Below are 18,757 nucleotides of genomic sequence, written 5' to 3'. Positions count from 1 at the left end.
AGAAGCTGCTGATCTCCTGGGGTTTTCACACAACAGTGTCTAGAGTTTACAGAGAATGGTGCAAAAAACAAAAAAAAACATCATCCGGTGAGCAGCAGTTTTGTTCGTAAAAATGCCTTGGTGATGAGAGAGGTCAGAGGAAAATGACCAGACTGTTTCAAGTTGACAGGAAAGTGACAGTAACTCAAACAACCATGCTTTACAACAGTGGTGTACAGAACAGCATCTCTGGATGGCAATGTCAAACCCTGAAGTGGATAAGCTGCAGCAGCAGAAGACCATGAACATAGACTCAGTGGCTACTTTATTAGGAACAAGAGGCATCTAATGAAGCGACCACTGAGCGTATGTTATCCATTGGTAAATTCACAAATCAAATTACCCTTCCCTTGTTGCCACCTAGGTATCTGATGAAGCAAAATTGCTATTTTTCTACACATGAACGCAGCAATTTGTTCCGAGGAAGGATTTAATGCAGATTACCAATGCATTCACTGCCAGCAAGATCCACCAACTGCAGCCTGCTTTTAAGATGCTTTGAAAACACAGAAGCCTCTGTAGTTGAATGCTTAGCAGCAATAGATTGGAAAGACAGTGCTGAACTGTGATCTGTGATAAGAAATGGCAGATTGTAATGATATGTTTTGCATCCACACATCTAGAACAATAAAATAAAAATACTTTTAATTAATCAACAAATTCCATAATCAGAAACATTTTCAGATTTCCTTACCTGCTCTATTGTCAGCAATGGCTTTAGTGGTTATAGCAATTGTTATCACAAGATGGGACCGAGAGGAATGTGCATGGATTAATGTTGGATGCTTGGCTCTATGTTGTAAACCGTGGGAGATAACATTCAGAATACTTGTAGGATTCTCAACATGTCTGTAACATGGCAAACAGTTATGTACAAACGAATAAACAAGAAACATTATTACAAAAATCTTAAACATCTTTTTTGGTTCCAGTACTCCTTGAAAGCTACTTTGAAGGATAATTATGTGGCTATTATGGAATCAAAATGATGGAATCTAAGATAGAACGCTTTCCTACTACAGTTTCAGATTCTGCGCAGGTCACATAAAATCCTATTTGATCTCTTGCAAAGAGGCGAACCCTAGCTACAGGACCTGCATGCTGGCTTCTAGTCTAAATCTGTCTTTGTTTTCATCAAAGACAATGAAGGCTTTTCAAAATGGCACGGATACACCTCTAGTTCTGCATGGCTATTATCCAGTTTTGAGTATGGATGAACAAGTGAAATTATGTAGGAAAAACAAACTTCTGTGCTCTTACAAATTCTGCATACTCTGGGCTTTGTTAAACAAGCTGAGGCTGGTAAACCTAAGATGCATACAGGATAGATCCTGAAGGCATAGTTTTGAAATTAAGCTCAAAAACAGTAATCATGATGTTAGAGATAGATTTTATGAGAAGGAGCACGAGTTGTGGGTTTTAAGGGGAAATTGCAGAATGACTAATGAGTAAAAGTAGAGAGAGGGTTAGCTGAGTCTTTCAGCAGCATCACCTGGAGAAAACCAACACTCATTTCCTTTGCTTTCTGACAGTAACCAGGTTATGTTTTAAAGTCAAGTGTTGGCAATTTTTCCTAAGCAATGCACATAAAATCAATTGTTCTTTATCTGCCTGCACCCTTTCAAAACAGAATTTCTTCAATTCTGGTAAGTCAGTTACACATATTAAAATGTATTTTACTTCCTATCACAGAGTTTTACAATGATTTCTTCCCCAAACACTTAACAAGAGTTAATACCACCCACAGCTATAAGATCATAAGACATAGGGGCAGTATTAGGCCACTCAATACTGGCTGATATATTTTCCCTCTCAATCCCATTCTCCTGCCTTCTCCCTGTATCCTTTGATACCCTTCCTGATCAAGAATCTATCAATTTCCACTTTAAATATATCCTTACTACCAACTCACCCTGCAACTTAACCTTATAGGGAATCCTGCACTAAGACTCCCAAATCCTTCTGATTTCTGAATTCAGTCTCCAAATTAAGGGAATAGTCAATGCCTTTATTCCTTCTACCAGGTGCATGACCATACAGATTCCACAGTCTTTCTTGGCCAGATTGCCCATCCACCTATCTTTGTAACTTCCACAAACTTGACCATTGAGCTATCAAAACCAACATCCAGATTATTGACATAAAACATTAAATAGTGGGCCCCTGCAGAACACCATTGACCACTGGCAGCCAAGCAGAAAAGGCCCCCCTTTATTCCCACTCTTTGTCTCCTGCCAGTTCATGTGAGTATCTTTCTATTAATACCATGGGCTCTTATCTTGTTTAGCAACCTCATGTGCAGCACCTTGTTAAATGCCTTCTGAAAGTCCAACAACATCTGCTAACTCTTTTGTCTGTCTTGTCTGTTACTTCTCAAAGAATTCCAACGTATTAATCATGCAAGATTTCCCCTTACGGAAACCATGTTGACTTTGGTCTTTTTTATCATGTGCTTCTAAATACCTCAAAACCTCATCCTTAATAATGGACTCTAACATACTTCCAACCACTGAAGTCAGGCTAAATAGCCTATAATTTCCTTTTTTGCCTTCCTCCCTGTTTAATAAGTGGAGTGACATTAGCAATATTCCTCTCTTCCAGAATCTATTGATTCTTGAAAGATCATGCCTCCATAATCTCTTCAGCTACCTCTTTCAGAACCCTGGGGTGTAATCTATCTGGTGCAGGTGACTTATCTACTTTCAGACCTTTCAGCTTCCCAAGTACTTTCTAGCAAATGTACTCAATTCTGCCTCCTGATACTCTCGAATTTCTGGCGTGCTACTGGTGACTTTCACAGTGAAGAGTGATGCAAGATACTTATTCAGTTTTTTCAACATTTCCTTGTTCCCCATTACTATCTCTCCAGCATCATTTTCCAGTGGTCTGATGTCCACTCTGGCATCTGTTTTACTATTTATACCTCTATAAAAAAATTTTGATACCTCTTTTATATTAGTAGCTAGCTTACTTTCATACTTCATTGTTTCTGTCCTTATTGCCTTTTGGTTTTTAAAAGCTTCCTATTAATTTTTACTTTCAAGCTGTCTTTGACTTTCCTTGTCAACCACAAATGCTTTAGAATGCTCCTCCTTTGGGATGAACCGATCCCATGCTTTCCAAATTGCTCCCAGAAATTTGACCATTGCTGTTCTACTGTCATATCCACAGTGTCTCCTTCCAATCAACTTTGGCCAGTTGCTCTCTCATGCCTCTGTAGTTCCCTTTAATTCATTGTAATACCAAAACATCTGATTTTAGCTTCTCCCTCTCAAACTGCAGGGTGAATTGTACTACAATCACTGTCTCCGAAGGGGTTTGCTAGGTTTGCTAGCATGGTTTGGGAGGGTTTAAACTAATTTGCAAGGGGGATGGGACCCGGAGCAATACAGCAGTGGAAGAAGTGCATAGAGTAAAGCCAGATCTAACATATAAAGAGGCTTTGAGGAAAGAGAAGCAGAATAAAGGGTGTAAAGGTAGTGAAGTAGAAGGGCTAAAGTGTGTGTACTTCAAAGCATCAGGAACAAAGGTGATGAACTGAGAGCTTGGATACATAAATGGAATTATGATGTAGTGGCATTGCAGAGATTTGGCTGGCACCAGGGCAGGAATGGATTCTCAATATTCCTGGATTTCAGAGCTTCAAAAGGGATAGAGAGGGGGTAAAAGGGGAAGAGGGGTGGCATTACTGGTCACGGATACTATTACAGCTACAGAAAGGGTGGATAATGTAGCAGGATCCTCTTTTGAGTCAGTATGGGTGGAAGTCAGGAACAGGAAGGGAACAGTTACTCTATTGGGAGTATTCTATAGGCCCCCTGGTAGCAGCAGAGATACTGAGGAGCAGATTGGGAGGCAGATTTTGGAAAGGTGCAAAAATAACAGGGTTGTTATCATGGGTGACTTTAACTTCCCTACTATTGATTGGCACCTGATTAGTTCCAATGGTTTAGACAGGGCAGAGTTTGTTAAGTGTGTCCAGGACAGATTCCTGTCATAGTATGTTGACAGGCCGACTAGGGGGAATGCCATAGTAGATCTAGTACTGGGTAATGAACCGGGTCAGGTCACAGATCCACAGATCTCTCAGTGGGTGAGCATCTGGGGGACAGTGACCACCGCTCCCCAGCCTTTAGCATTATCATGGAAAAGGATAGAATCAAAGAGGACAGGAAAATTTTTAATTGGGGAAGGGCAAATTATGAGCCTATAAGGCTAGAACTTGCGGGTGTGAATTGGGATGATGTTTTTGCAGGGAAATGTACTATGGACATGTGGTCGATGTTTAGGGATCTCTTGCAGGATGTTAGGGATAAATTTGTCCCGGTGAGGAAGATAAAGAATGGTAGGTTGAAGGAACCATGGGTGACAAGTGAGGTGGAAAATCTAGTCAGATGGAAGAAGGCAGCATACATGAGGTTTAGGAAGCAAGGATCAGAGTGGGTCTATTGAGGAATATAGGGTAGCAAGAAAGGAGCTTAAGAAGGGGCTGAGGAGAGCAAGAAGGGGGCATGAGAAGGCCTTGGCGAGTAGGGTAAATGAAAACCACAAGGCTTTCTTCAATTATGTGAAGAACAAAAGGATGACAGGAGTGAAGGTAGGACCGATTAGATATAAAGGTGGGAAGATATGCCTGGAGGCTGTGGAAGTGAGCGAGGTCCTCAATGAATACTTCTCTTCGGTATTCACCAATGAGAAAGAACTTGATGATGGTGAGGACAATATGAGTGAGGTTGATGTTCTGGAGCATGTTGATATTAAGGGAGAGGAGGTGTTGGAGTTGTTAAAATACATTAGGATGGATAAGTCCCCGGGGCCTGACGGAATATTCCCCAGGCTGCTCCACGAGGTGAGGGAAGAGATTGCTGAGCCTCTGGCTAGGATCTTTATGTCCTTGTTGTCCACGGGAATGGTACCAGAGGATTGGAGGGAGGCAAATGTTGTCCCCTTGTTCAAAAAAGCTAGTAGGGATAGTCCGGGTAATTATAGACCAGTGAGCCTTACATCTGTGGTGGGAAAGCTGTTGGAAAAGATTCTTAGAGATAGGATCTATGGGCATTTAGAGAATCATGGTCTGATCAGGAACAGTCAGCATGGCTTTGTGAAGGGTAGATTGCGTCTAACAAACCTGGTAGAATTCTTTGAGGAAATGACCAGGCATATAGATGAGGGTAGTGCAGTGGATGTGATCCACATGGATTTTAGTAAGGCATTTGACAAGGTTCCACAAGGTAAACTTATTCAGAAAGTCAGAAGGCATGGGATCCAGGGAGATTTGGCCAGGTGGATTCAGAATTGGCTTGCCTGCAGAAAGCAGAGGGTCGTGGTGGAGGGAGTACATTCAGATTGGAGGGTTGTGACTAGTGATGTCCTACAAAGATCGGTTCTGGGACCCCTACTTTTCGTGATTTTTATTAACGACCTGGATGTGGGGGTAGAAGGGTGAGTTGCCAAGTTTGCAGACGACACAAAAGTTGGTGGTGTTGTGGATAATGCAGAGGATTGTTGAAGATCGCAGAAAGACATTGATAGGATGCAGAAGTGGGCTGAGAAGTGGCAGATGGAGTTCAACCTGGAGAAGTGTGAGGTGGTACACTTTGGAAGGACAAACTTCAAGGCAGAGTACAAAAGTAAATGGCAGGATACTTGGTAGTGTGGAAGAGCAGAGGGATCTGGGGGTACATGTCCACAGATCCCTGAAAGTTGCCTCACAGGTAGATAGGGTAGTTAAGAAAACTTATGGGGTATTAGCTTTCATAAGTCGAGGGATAGAGTTTAAAAGTCGCGAGGTAATGATACAGCTCTATAAAACTCTGGTTAGGTCACACTTGGAGTACTGTGTCCAGTTCTGGTCGCCTCACTGTAGGAAGGATGTGGAAGCATTGGAAAGGGTACAGAGGAGATTTACCAGGATGCTGCCTGGTTAGAGAGTATGCATTATGATCAGAGATTAAGGGAGCTAGGTCTTTACTCTTTGGAGAGAAGGAGGATGAGAGGAGACATGATAGAGGTATACAAGATATTAAGAGGAATAGATAGAGTGGACATCCAGCGCCTCTTCTCCAGGGCATCACCGCTCAATACAAGAGGACATGGCTTTAAAGTAAGGGGTAGGAAGTTCAAGGGGGATATAGAGGAAGGTTTTTTACTCAGAGAGTGGTTGGTGCGTAGAATGCACTGCCTGAGTCAGTGGTGGAGGCAGATACATTAGTGAAATTTAACAGACTGCTAGACAGGTATATGGAGGAATTTAAGATGGGGGGGTTATATGGGAGGCAGGGTTTGAGGGTCATCACAACATTGTGGGCCGAAGGGCCTGTACTGTGCTGTTCTATTCTATGTTCTATGTTCTATGTTCTTATACTCCATAATCAAATCTGGTTCATTACAAAACACTCCATCAAGATTTTTTTTCCCATAGAGGGCTGAACAACAAATTGCAGTTGGGAGCTAAATATCCAAGGCTATACGTTGTATCGGAGGAATAGCATGGTAGGCAGAGGGGGTGGCATGGTTCTGCTGGTAAAGAATGGCATCAAATCAGTAGAAAGATGTGACATAGGATTGGAAGATGTTGAATCCTTGGGTTGAGTTAAGAAATTGCAAGGGTAAAAGGTCCCCTGATGGCAGTTATATACAGTTATATACATCAGTAGCTGGGATATGGACCACAGATTGCAACAGGAAATAGAAAAGGTGTGTCAAAAGGGCAACGTTATGATAGTCATGGGAGATTTTAACATGCAGGTCGATTGGTTAAATCAGATTGGAAATGGATCTCAAGACAGTGAGTTTGTTGAATGCCTACGAGATGGCTTTTTAGAGCAGTTTGTTTTTGAACCTACTAGGGGATCAACAATACTGGATTGGGTGTTATGTAATGAACCGGAGACGATTAGGGAGCTTAAGGTATAAGAACCCTTAGGAGATGGTAATCATAATGTAATTGAGTTCAACTTGAAATTTGATATGGAGAAAGTAAAGTCTGACATAGCAGTATTTCAGTGGTAAGGGAAATTACAGTGGTATGAGAGAGGACTTGGCCAAAGTAAATTGGAAGGAGCTGCTGACAGGGATGTCAGTAGAGCAGCAATGGTGTGAGTTTCTGAGAAGAATGAGGAAGGTGCAGGATAAATGTATTCCAAAAATGAAGAAATACTCAAATGGCAAAATAGTACAACCATGGCTGACAAGGGAAATCAAATCTAATGTAAAAGCAAAAGAGACAGCATAAAACAAAGCAAAAATTAGTGGGAAGATAGAGGATTGGGAAGCTTTTTAAACCTACAGAGAGCAACTAAAAGAATTATTAGGAGGGAAAAGCTGAAATATGAAAGCAAGCTAGCAAACAATATCAAAATATCAAAATAGTAAAAGCTTTTTCTGTCATAAGGAGGTGGCTGGGAATGGACCCAAGTCCAAGACACAGACACTGAAGTACTAGAGACAGGACTAGGATACAGGCTGATGGCAAGGACATGGACACAAAAACCAGGAACCTGGAACAGAACTGGACAAGGGAGCTGGACTCCAAGCCAGAGACTGGATAAGGACCCAGTACCTGGGTCTTGCCTCTGGCTCGGACCCCAGAACTAGGCAAGGACGAGGCTTGACTGGCAGACAGGACAAGGCTGAAGTCTTAGAGACTTGAGGCAAGGCAGGAGGCTAGAGACTTGAGGCGAGGCTTGGCAGGAGGCAGGAGTCTTCAGGCTTGAGGCTAGAGGCCAGAGACAGACGAGGCTTGGCAGGAGGCTGGAGTCTTCAGGCTTGAGGCTAGGAAGACTCCTCCTGGGCGGGGTCCGGTTCTCCTGGGCAGGGCGCGGATCACCATCCGACAGAGGCAAGGGACAGGAAGGGACAGAACCAACCACAGGTAACAGCAAGACTGCCTGGCTTACCTGGGCAGAGGCAAGGAGCAGGAACGGAGCCAGGCTCCAGGACAAGATTGCAGGCATGACGAGGCGAGAGTTTCCAGCAAGACAAAGCAAGGCTTCTGGCAAAGTAAGGCGAGATGAGAACTTCAGGCGAGGTGAGAGTTACCGGCAAGACAAGGCAGGGCTTCAGGCGAGGGAACAGAAGGCAGAGCAAGGGATACAAGGAGTAAGGACAAGAACAATCCAGCAGCCACGCCTGGGTCTCTGAAGGTATTTATGCAGCCAGCCCCAACGAGCATCAGCTGCCTCAATGAGCTCAACAAGAACAGAAACAGGGTAGATAGGAAAACCTGGAGCAAGGGTCAATGGACCGGACCGTGAACCGGAATACGGACTTCAAGGACCGGACCATGACATTTTCAAGGGTATAAAAAATAAAAGAGAGCTGGAAGTTGATCTAGGATCACTAGAAAATGAGACAGGAGAAATAATAACGAGGGTCAAGGAAATAGAAGATGAACTAAATGAGTATTTTTCACCAGTGTTTGCTGTGGAAGACACTAGCAATGTGCTAGATATTGAAGGGTGTGAGGGAAGATAAGGGAGAAGGTGTTCAAAAAGCTGAAAGACCTAAGGGTACATAAGTCACCTGGACCAGATGAACTGCATACTAGGATTCTGAAGGAGGTAGCTGGAGAGATTGTGCAGACATTAGTAATGATCTTTTAAAAATCATTGGACTCTGGCATGGTGCCAGAGGACTGGAAAATTGGAAATGTCACTCCACAGTTTAAGAAAGGAGGAATGCAGCAGCAAGAAAATTATAGACCAGTTAGCCTGACCTCAGTGGTTGGGAAGATGCTGGAGTCAATTGTTAAGGATGAGGTTTTGGAGTACGTGATGGCAAGATAGGACAAAATCAGCATGGTTTCATTAAGGAGAAATCTTGCCTGATGAACCTGTTGGAATTCTTTGAGGAGATTACACATAGCATAACGGGATGCAGTGGATGTTGAATATTTGGACTTTCAGAAGACCTTTGACGAGGTGCCACACATGAGGCTGCTTATCAAGTTAAGAGCCAGGAAAGTACTGGCATGGTTGGATCATTGGCTGATTGGTAAGAGGCAGCGAGTGGGAATAAAAGCATCCTCTTCTGGTTGGCTGACAGTGATTAATGGTGTTCCGCTGGGGTTAGTATTGGGACCGCATCTTCTTATGCTATATTTCAATTATTTAGATGATGGAATAGATGGCTTTGTTGCCAAGTTTGCAGATGATACAAAGATTGTTGGAGGGGCTTTTTGGTAGTGTTGAGGAAGCAGGCATGCTGCAGAAGGATTTAGACAGATTAGGAGAACGGGCAAGAGAGTGATAAATAGAATACAATGTTGGAAAATGCATGGCTATGCACTTTGGTAGTAGAAATAAATGTGCGGACTATTTTCTAAATGGGAGAAAATCCAAAACTCTAAGATACAAAGAGACTTGGGAGTCCTTGTGCAGAACACCCTAAAGGTTAACTTGCAGGTAGAGTCGGTGGTGAGGAAGGCAAATGCAATGTTAGCATTCATTTCAAGAGATCTAGAATACAAGATCAGGGATGTGATGCTCTGGCTTTGTAAGGCACTGGTTTGAGTATTGTGAACAGTTTTGGGATCCTCATGTCCCGGCATTGGAGAGGATTCAGAGGATGTTCACAAGGATGATTCTGGAAATGGAAGGATTATCATAAGAGGAATGTATGATAGTTCTGGGTCTGTACTCGCAGGAATTTAGAAGAATGAGGGAGGATCTCATTGAAACCTTTCGAATGTTGAAAGGCCTAGACAAAGTAGATGTGAAAAGGATATTTCCCATGGTGGGGGAGTCTAAGGACAAGAGGGATGTCCATTTAAAACAGAGACGTGGAGGAATTTCTTTAGCCAGAGGGTGGTGAATTTGTGGAATTTATTACCACAGGCAGCTGTGGAGGCCAGGTCATTGGGTGTATTTAAGAGAGAGCTTGGTAGCTTCTTGATTGGACATAGCATCAATAGACAATAGACAATAGGTGCAGGAGTAGGCCATTCGACCCTTCGAGCCAGCACTGCCATTCACTGTGATCATGGCTGATCATCCACAATCAGTATCCAGTTCCTGCCTTATCCCCATAACCTTTGATTCTGCTATCTTTAAGAGCTCTATCCATCTCTTCCTTGAAAGCATCCAGAGACTTGGCCTCCACTGCCTTCTGGGGCAGAGCATTCCACATATCCACCACTCTCTGGGTGAAAAAGTTTTTCCTCAACTCCGTTCTAAATGGCCTACCCCTTATTCTTAAACTGTAGCCTCTGGTTCTGGACTCACCCATCAGCAGGAACATGCATCCTGCCTCTAGCGTGTCCAATCCCTTAATAATCTTATATGTTTCAATCAGATCCCCTCTCATCCTTCTAAATTCCAGTGTATACAAGCCTAGTCACTCCAATCTTTCAACATATGACAGTCCCGCCATCCCCGGAATTAACCTTGTGAACCTACGCTGCACTCCCTCAGTAGCAAGAATGCCCTTCCTCAAATTTGGAGACCAAAACGGCACACAATACTCCAGGTATGGTCTCACCAGGGCCTTGTACAACTGCAGAAGGACCTCTTTGCTCCTGTACTCAATTCCCTTTGTTATGAAGGCCAGCATGCCATTAGCTTTCTTCACTGCCTGCTGTACCTGCATGCTTGCTTTCAATGACTGATGTACAAGAACACCTACATCCCGTTGTACTTCCCCTTTTCCTAACTTGACTCCATTTAGATAATAATCTGCCTTCCTGTTCTTACCACCAAAGTGGATAACCTCACATTTATCCACATTAAACTGCATCTGCCATGCATCCATCCACTCACCCAGCCTGTCCAAGTCACCCTGCATTCTCATAACATCTTCCTCACATTTCACACTGCCACCCAGCTTTGTGTCATCTGCAAATTTGCTAACGTTATTTTTAATCCTTCATCTAAATCATTAATGTATATCGTAAACAGCTGCAGTCCCAGCACCGAACCCTGCGATACCCCACTGGTCACCGCCTGCCATTCCGAAAGGGACCTGTTAATCGCTACTCTTTGTTCCCTGTCAGTCAGCTAATTTTCAATCCATGTCAGTACTCTGCCTCCAATACCATGTGCCCTAATTTTGCCCACTAATCTCCTATGTGGGACTTTATCAAAGGCTTTCTGAAAGTCCAGGTACACTACATCCACTGGCTCTCCCTTGTCCATTTTCGTAGTTAAATCCTCAAAAAATTCCAGAAGATTGGTCAAACACGATTTCCCCTTCATAAATCCATGCTGACTCAGACCGATCCTGTTACTGCTATCCAGATGTGTCGTAATTTCATCTTTTATAATTTATTCCAGCATCTTTCCCACCACTGACGTCAGGCTAACCGGTCTATAATTCCCTGTTTTCTCTCTCTCCCTCGTTTCTTGAAAAGTGGGACAACACTAGCCACCCTCCAATCCATAGGAACTGATCCTGAATCTATAGAACATTGGAAAATGATTACCAATGTGGCCACGATTTCTAAAGCCACCTCCTTAAGTACCCAGGGATGCAGACCATCAGGTCCTGGGGACTTATCAGCCTTCAGACCCAACAGTCTATCCAACGCCATTTCCTGCCTAACATAAATTTTCTTCAGTTCATCCATTACCCTAGGTCCTCTGGCCACTATTATATCTGGGAGATTGTGTGTGTCTTTCCTAGTGAAGACAGATCCAAAGTACCTGTTCAACTCGTCTGCCATTTCCTTGTTCCCCATAAGAAATTCACTCGTTTCTGTCTTCAAGGGCCCAATTTTGGTCTTAACTATTTTTTTCCTTTTCACATACCTAAAGAAGCTTTTACTATCCTCCTTTATATTCTTGGCTAGTTTAACTTCGTACCTCATTTTTTCTCTGCGTATTGCCTTTCTAGTTATCTTCTGTTGCTCTTTAAAAGTTTCCCAATCCTCCTGCTTCCCACTCATCTTTGCTATGTTATACTTCTTCTCTTTTATTTTTATACTGACCATTACTTCCCTTGTCAGCCACGGCCTCCCCTTAGGATCTTTCTTCCTCTTTGGAATGAACTGATCCTGCACCTTCGGCGTTATTCCCAGAAATACCTGCCATTGCTGTTCCACTGTCATCCCTGCTAGGGTATTGTTCCATTGAACTTTGGCCAGCTCCTTCCTCATAGCTCCATAGTTCTCTTTGTTCAACTGTAATACTGACACTACCGATTTTCCCTTCTTCCTCTCAATTTGTAGATTAAAACTTATCATATTATGGTCACAACCTCCTAATGGCTCCTTTACCTCGAGGTCCCTGATCAAATCCAGTTTACTGCGCAACACTATATCTAGAATTGCCTTCTCTCTGGTAGGCTCCAGTACAAGCTGTTCTAAGAATCCATCTCGGAGGGACTCCACAAACTCCCTTCCTTGGGGTCCAGCACCAACCTGATTCTTCCAGTCTACCTGCACGTTGAAGTCCCCCATAACAACTGTAGCAGTACCTTTGCAACATGCGAATTTTAACTCTTGATTCAACTTACACCCTACATCCAGACTACTGTTTGGGGGCATCAAAGGATATGAGGAGAAGGCCGGGGAGTGGGGCTAAGGAGGGGATAAAAGGATCAGCTATGATTAAATGGCAGAGCTGACTAATGGGCCAAATGGCCTAATTCTGCTCCTATGTCTTATGATGAATTGCTCTAAAAAGCCATCTCGTAGGCACTCTACAAATTCCTTCTTTTGGAATGCAGCACCGATCTGATTTTCCCAATCTAACTGCATATTAAAATCCCAATGACTATCGTAATATTGCTCTTTTACATACCTTTTCCATCTTCTGTTGTAAGTTGTACCCCACATCCAGACTGCTGTTCAGAGGCCTGTATATAACTCCCACCAGGGTGTGGTTAGCCTTGCAGTTTCTTAAATCTACCCACGAGGATTCTACATCTTCTGATCCTATATCACTCTTTCTAAATATTTGATTTCATTTTTTATCAACAGAGCCACCCTACCCCTTCTGTCTACCTGCCTGTCTTTTCAATGCAATATGTATCCCTGGATGTTAATTTTCCAAATATGATCTTCTTTCAGCCATAACTCAGTGATGCCTATGTCATACCTGCTAATTTATAATTGCACTTCAAGATCGTCTACTTTTACATCTTATACTTCATGCATTCAAATATAACACATTTAGTCCCATCTCTTCAATTTTGCCTTTGTCACTGAAAGTTAAATTATTATCTCCTGCACTCCTCTTCCTTTTTACTCTATCCTCACTTTTACAAACTGTTGAATCTACTACTTATGTAAAGGGTGTGGTGAGACAAGAGAGGGTGCCAAGTAGATTCACCAGGATGTAGCATGATTTGGAGGACTTCAGTTATAGGGAGTGACTGGATTTAGTTAGACAATGAAGTAGGCAAGGCACAGAAAGATACAGACCTATTGCAAATAAACGTAGATGGGCATAAAGGTAGGCCAGCTTCCGTGCCTAATGATTCTATTACTTTCTTTGGAGGGAATTCACAGATCAGGAAATTACATAGGGGAGGGGTGAAATCATGAAAATTTCATTGTTTGCAAGCTGTTGTTTTTGCTAATGTGACGAGGTCCTGAATTACCCCTATGAACTGTGCTCGATTACCCCTATGAACTGTGCTTTTGAAAAGAGAAAGAGAGAGTTATTTAACACCGACATCTTGTTTTAAAGAGAGAGAGAGACAAAGACTTCTCACAGATGTTTATACTTTCTCCAAGGACATGGCCTGCTTGTACATTCTTACACAGACAGCGAAGGGAGGAGCTGTTTGAATGACAGTTGGTACTCAGTACGGGGAGATAAATAGAAGGTCAGATGATAGACCTCAGACACATGATTTTGGACACTGAATCAGCTTTGTTGAGCCCACAGATAAAGTGTTTTTGGAGGATTGATCAGTGGCTCTCACTGTGAACAGGGCACGACCAGTGGGGAGTTGTTTTTGTGGCCAACCCTCACCTGAGTTGATAGCTCCACCACAGAAGAACGGTCCCCTTTTGTTGTGGTCACAGTCGGTGACTTCTAAAGGATTTTGGAGGACAACGGGAAGATGACGGCATCAGCTCACCTGAAGACTCAAATCTCTCTCTCTCCATCACTACTCAACTCAATACCATGAACTAAACTGAACTTTACTCATTATTGTAAGACTGTATCTATTTACCCCTAGACTTGAGAAAGCTTGGTTTTCATATATATTCCACACCGACTTATATATAATCATTGCTAATCTGTTTGATTTATCTGCATTTATATTACTGTATTGCGTAGTTACTAATAAATACCATTAGTTAATAGCAATACTGGACTCCAAAGTGCTTTCCGTCTCTGCTGGTTCTTTAACCCGTCACGGGGTGCATGGTTTGTAGGGGAAGGCAAAAGCAGTAGTGAACTTGACATCACTACTTCCTTCCCTAAATTATTTCCTACGTAGTCTGCTTCTGTATTTGTGGGTAAGAGCACATTAACTTGAAGCAAGTTGCTTTCTTTTATCCTCCTCTTTTCTAACACATAAATAGCACAGATGAAAAACCTCCGGGTTTGTCTGCTGCTAAAGGAATTACAGAAGTGCAAGACAAGAGACTGCAGATGCTGAGATCTGCAGTGAAACAAAATCAATGCTGAAAGAACTCAGCAGGTCATGCCCATTTATGGAGACAAAAGATGTTAAGTCATCATTCCATGACCTTGCAAATTACTTTCATGACTTAAGAACTTATAAATTGCTGCAAACCAGCTTCAGAAATTAACTAAAAATTGACATGGGGAATGGGGACACACAAAATGCTGGAGGAACTCAGCATGCCAGGCAGCACCTATGAAAAAGAGTACAGTCGACATTTCGAGCCAAGACTCTTCAGCAGGACTGGAGAAAAAAAGATAAGGAGTAGAATTAAAAGGTTGGGAGGAGGGCAGGCAAAAACACAAGGTGATAGGATATGTAAATAAGACCATTAGACATAAGAGTAGAACTAGGCCATTCTGCACGTTGAGTTTGCTCCACCATTCCATCAGGGCTGATTTATTATCGCTGTCAACCCCATTTTCCCTGTAACCTTTGACATCCATACTAATCAAGAGCTCTCAGCCTCTGCTTTAAATACCCAATGGCTTGGCCTGTACAACAGTCTGACATTGAACTCCACAGAGTCACCATCCTCTGGCTAAAGAAATTCCTTCTCATCTCTGTTTTAAAGAGACATCCTTCTATTCTGAAGTTGTGTCCTCTAGTCCTAGACCCCTCCACTATCAGACACATTCTCTAAATGTCCACTACATCTAGGCCTTTCAATATTCAATATATTTCAATGAGCTTGCCCCCTCATTCTTCTAAACTGAAGCGAGTACAGGCCCAAAGCCATTAAACACTCCTCATGTTAGCCCTTTTATTCTTGGGATAATTTTCATGAAACTCCTCTGGACCCTCTCCAATGCCAGCATATCCTTTCTTGGAGACTGGGCCCAAAACTCCTCACAAAACTCCAAATGTGGTCTGACCAATGCCTCAGCATTACATCATTGTCTTTATATTCTCATCCTCTGGAAATGAATGCTAACAATGTATTTGCCTTCTTACTAGCAACTCCACGTGCAAGATAACCTTAAGGGAATCCTACACGTGGACTCCCAATTGCCTGTTAACCTCTGTTTTGTGAATTTTCTACCCATTAGAAAATAGTTGACATCTTTATCCGTTCCACCAAAGCACATGACCATACACTTCCCTATATTATATTTCATCTGCCACTTCTTTGCCCATTCTCCTAATCACTTGGGCTTTGACACATTTAAGCTGTATGCCTAACCCCAAGAAAGTTATGGACACAGCTTAGCACATGAGGAGATAAGAAGGAATTTCACTGTGGATTCATTCTACATATTTTGCTGCATTGGTAAAGCAGCCAACATAATCAAAGACTCCTCTACTACAGACATTCTCTCCTCTCTCCCCTCCCATTAGGCAGAAAACAAATGCCTGAAAGCACATACCACTAGGCTTAAGTGCAGCTTCTATCCTGTAGTAATACAACTATTGAACAGACCTTTTGTTTACTAAAGTAGATGGTTGACTCAAATTCGTTAAAGATGGCACCAGTAACTGGCGACTTTGCGCAAGCTCTCCCGAGCAAACTGCCCTCTCCACTATCTTATACCCAAGAAACTCTTCTAAACCATCAATTTAGCAAGATAAAGATCAACAACACCCTGGCGAAGCAACTGACCCAGCTGGAGACCATCACGCCAGAACTGCTTCTTAAGCTCCAGACCGCACCTGGACCCGACCAACGAGGCCCACCACGTTCCCGGAGACCCGCGGTCCGCTACCGTGCCGGAGTGCTTGGAGACACGGCCCATTCCGACCAGCACCTCTCTGGAGCAGACGACCACACAGAAGTGATGGCAGAGACCTCAAGGTGCCCAAACGCTTCCCTGGAGTGACCACCATAAAGCCCCATTGGTGGCCATCCACAGTTGCCAAAAGAGAGGCCTCCACCGCCGACCTTGGAAATCAAGCCTGAGGGTCGGCTGGAGCAGAGGCCTCCGCAACTGTGACTCGGCTCAAGGACTTGTTTCAGCCAGGAGCCCGGCCATCTGGGATTAAATGTCGGCTTCGGGGCCCGACCCAATCGACAGCCTAGGCCCCTGGCAAATGGAAGTGGCAGCGGAGCCTCCCCTGTTATTCGGCCCGACCTGGAGCGTCCAATGACGCAACCCACCAAATGATTCCCGAGGGACGCATCCACCAACATCAAAGAGCTGACAACAACACACTGAATCAATGGAGACCTGGAAAGATGCACTACTTACCGAGGAAGCATGAGAAAAGAGCTGGGCTGCTGGTCAGATTGAAGCTGAGGGGCTTCAGGGTCCCTGTGCCCACCATCCTACTAGCTAATGTGCAAGCCATAGAGAACAAGGTGGATGATCTTAAAGGGAGACTCACCTACTGAAGGGAGATGCAGAACTGCTGTGTATTCTGTTTCACCGAGACCTGGATCTCCCCTGACACCCCCGACTGTGCCATCTGACTGGAGGGATTTTCGATCCATCGGATGGACCGCATGGCGACCACCGAGTCCTGTCCAAGACCGAAAGAAGCTGCAGAAGATCGTGAACATGGCGCAGCACATCGCACAAACCAATCTTCCGTCTGTGGACTCACTTTACACCGCACGCTGTCAGAGCAGTGCTGCCAGGATAATCAAGGACACGACCCACCTAGCCAACACATTTTTCGTCCCTCTTCCCTCCGGGAGAAGGTTCAGGAGCTTGAAGACTCGTACGGCCAGATTTGGGAACAGCTTCTTTCCAACTGTGATAAGACTGCTGAACGGATCCTGACCCGGATCTGGTACATACCCTCCAAATATCCGGACCTGCCTCTAGATTTTTTTGCACTACCTTAATTCCCATTTTTCTATTTTCTATTTATGATTTATAATTTAATTTTTAATATTTACTAATTTTAACTATCTTTAGTATTTTAGTATTTAATATTTGTAATCCAGGGAGCGGGAAGCGCAGAATCAAATATCGCTGTGATGATTGTACGTTCTAGTACCAATTGTTTGGCAACAATAAAGTATAAAGTAAAGTAAATCTCTTTAAACATGGCCTTGCATCTTATTGTCTTCCTGCACTGTACCTTCTCTGTAACTGTAACACTTTATTCTGCATCCTGTTACTGCTTGTTTTCTTATACTACCTCAAAGTACTGATGTGATGAACTAACCTGCGTGTTTATCCTGCAGATCGATGTTTTTCACTGTACCTTGGTACGCATGGCAATAATAGAGCAATTACTCAGGGGCTTTCCTCAGTCCACTTGAAAGACAATAAGACTTTTAAGAGACAATAAGGGTCTTTTAAGAGATTCCTGGATAGGTACATGGAGCTTAGAAAAATTAAGGGCAATGGGTAACCTTGGCTAATTTCTAAAGTAAGTACACGCTCAGCACAGCATTGTGGGCCAAAGGACCTGTATTGTCCTGTAGGTTTTCTATGTTTCTAAGACCATAAGGTATAGGAGCCATTTATTATTATTATTAGACCATTTAGCCCATTGAGTCTGCTCCACCATTTCACCATGGCTGATCCATTTTCCCTCTCAGCTTCAATCTCCTGCCTTCCCAATACACCCAATGAACCTCAAATCCCTTCAAGTCCTGACCAATCAAGAATCTATCAACCTCTGTCTTAAATATACAGAAAGACTTGGCCTCCACAGCTGCCTGTGGCAATTAATTCCACAGATAATGTGTCCTCCCACAGAGGTCACTCACTGAGGATAACGTGATTGATCCAACAAACAACTCTGTTTGATTCAAAGGGCTTCATTCTATATTCAGTGACCACTTTACTAAGTACACCTGCTCATTAATGTAAATATCTCATCAGCCAATCACGTGGTAGCAAATCAGTGCCTAGAAGCATACAGGCATGATCAAGAGGTTTGGCTGTTGCTCAGACTAAACATCAGAATGGGAAGGAATGTGATCTAAGTGACATCCAGTGGGTGTAGATTCTGTGAATGAAAATGCCTTGTTAATAAGAGAGGTCAGAGGAAAATGGCCGGACTAGTTCAGAATGACAGAAAGGCAACAGTAACTCAAATACTGTAACTACGTGTTACAACAGTGATGTGCAGAAGAGCATCTCTGAATGCACATGTCAAAACTTGAAGTGGATGGACTACAGCAGCAGAAGACAACAAACATACACTCCAAGCATGCTGAGCTCGTTGACTTCATTAACTTTGC

General features: G+C 43.2%; 1 protein-coding gene across 1 annotated transcript in view; it reads right to left on the bottom strand.

Moving 5' to 3' along the window:
* The window catches only part of kif25 (kinesin family member 25), a 321,128-nt gene that overhangs the window by 116,970 nt on the left and 185,401 nt on the right, over positions 1-18,757 (bottom strand). The window contains exons 7-8 of the mRNA XM_072265970.1: positions 734-888; positions 484-609 (exon numbers count right to left, since the gene is read on the bottom strand). Of these exons, the coding sequence (XP_072122071.1) occupies positions 484-609; positions 734-888 (281 nt within the window). The remainder of the gene's footprint in view (positions 1-483; positions 610-733; positions 889-18,757) is intronic.

The sequence above is a fragment of the Mobula birostris genome, chromosome 8 (genome assembly GCF_030028105.1).
Source record: "Mobula birostris isolate sMobBir1 chromosome 8, sMobBir1.hap1, whole genome shotgun sequence".
NCBI lineage: Eukaryota > Metazoa > Chordata > Chondrichthyes > Myliobatiformes > Myliobatidae > Mobula > Mobula birostris.
Note: the sequence above shows the minus strand (reverse complement) of the source record. Positions and strands in the feature narration are given on the sequence as shown.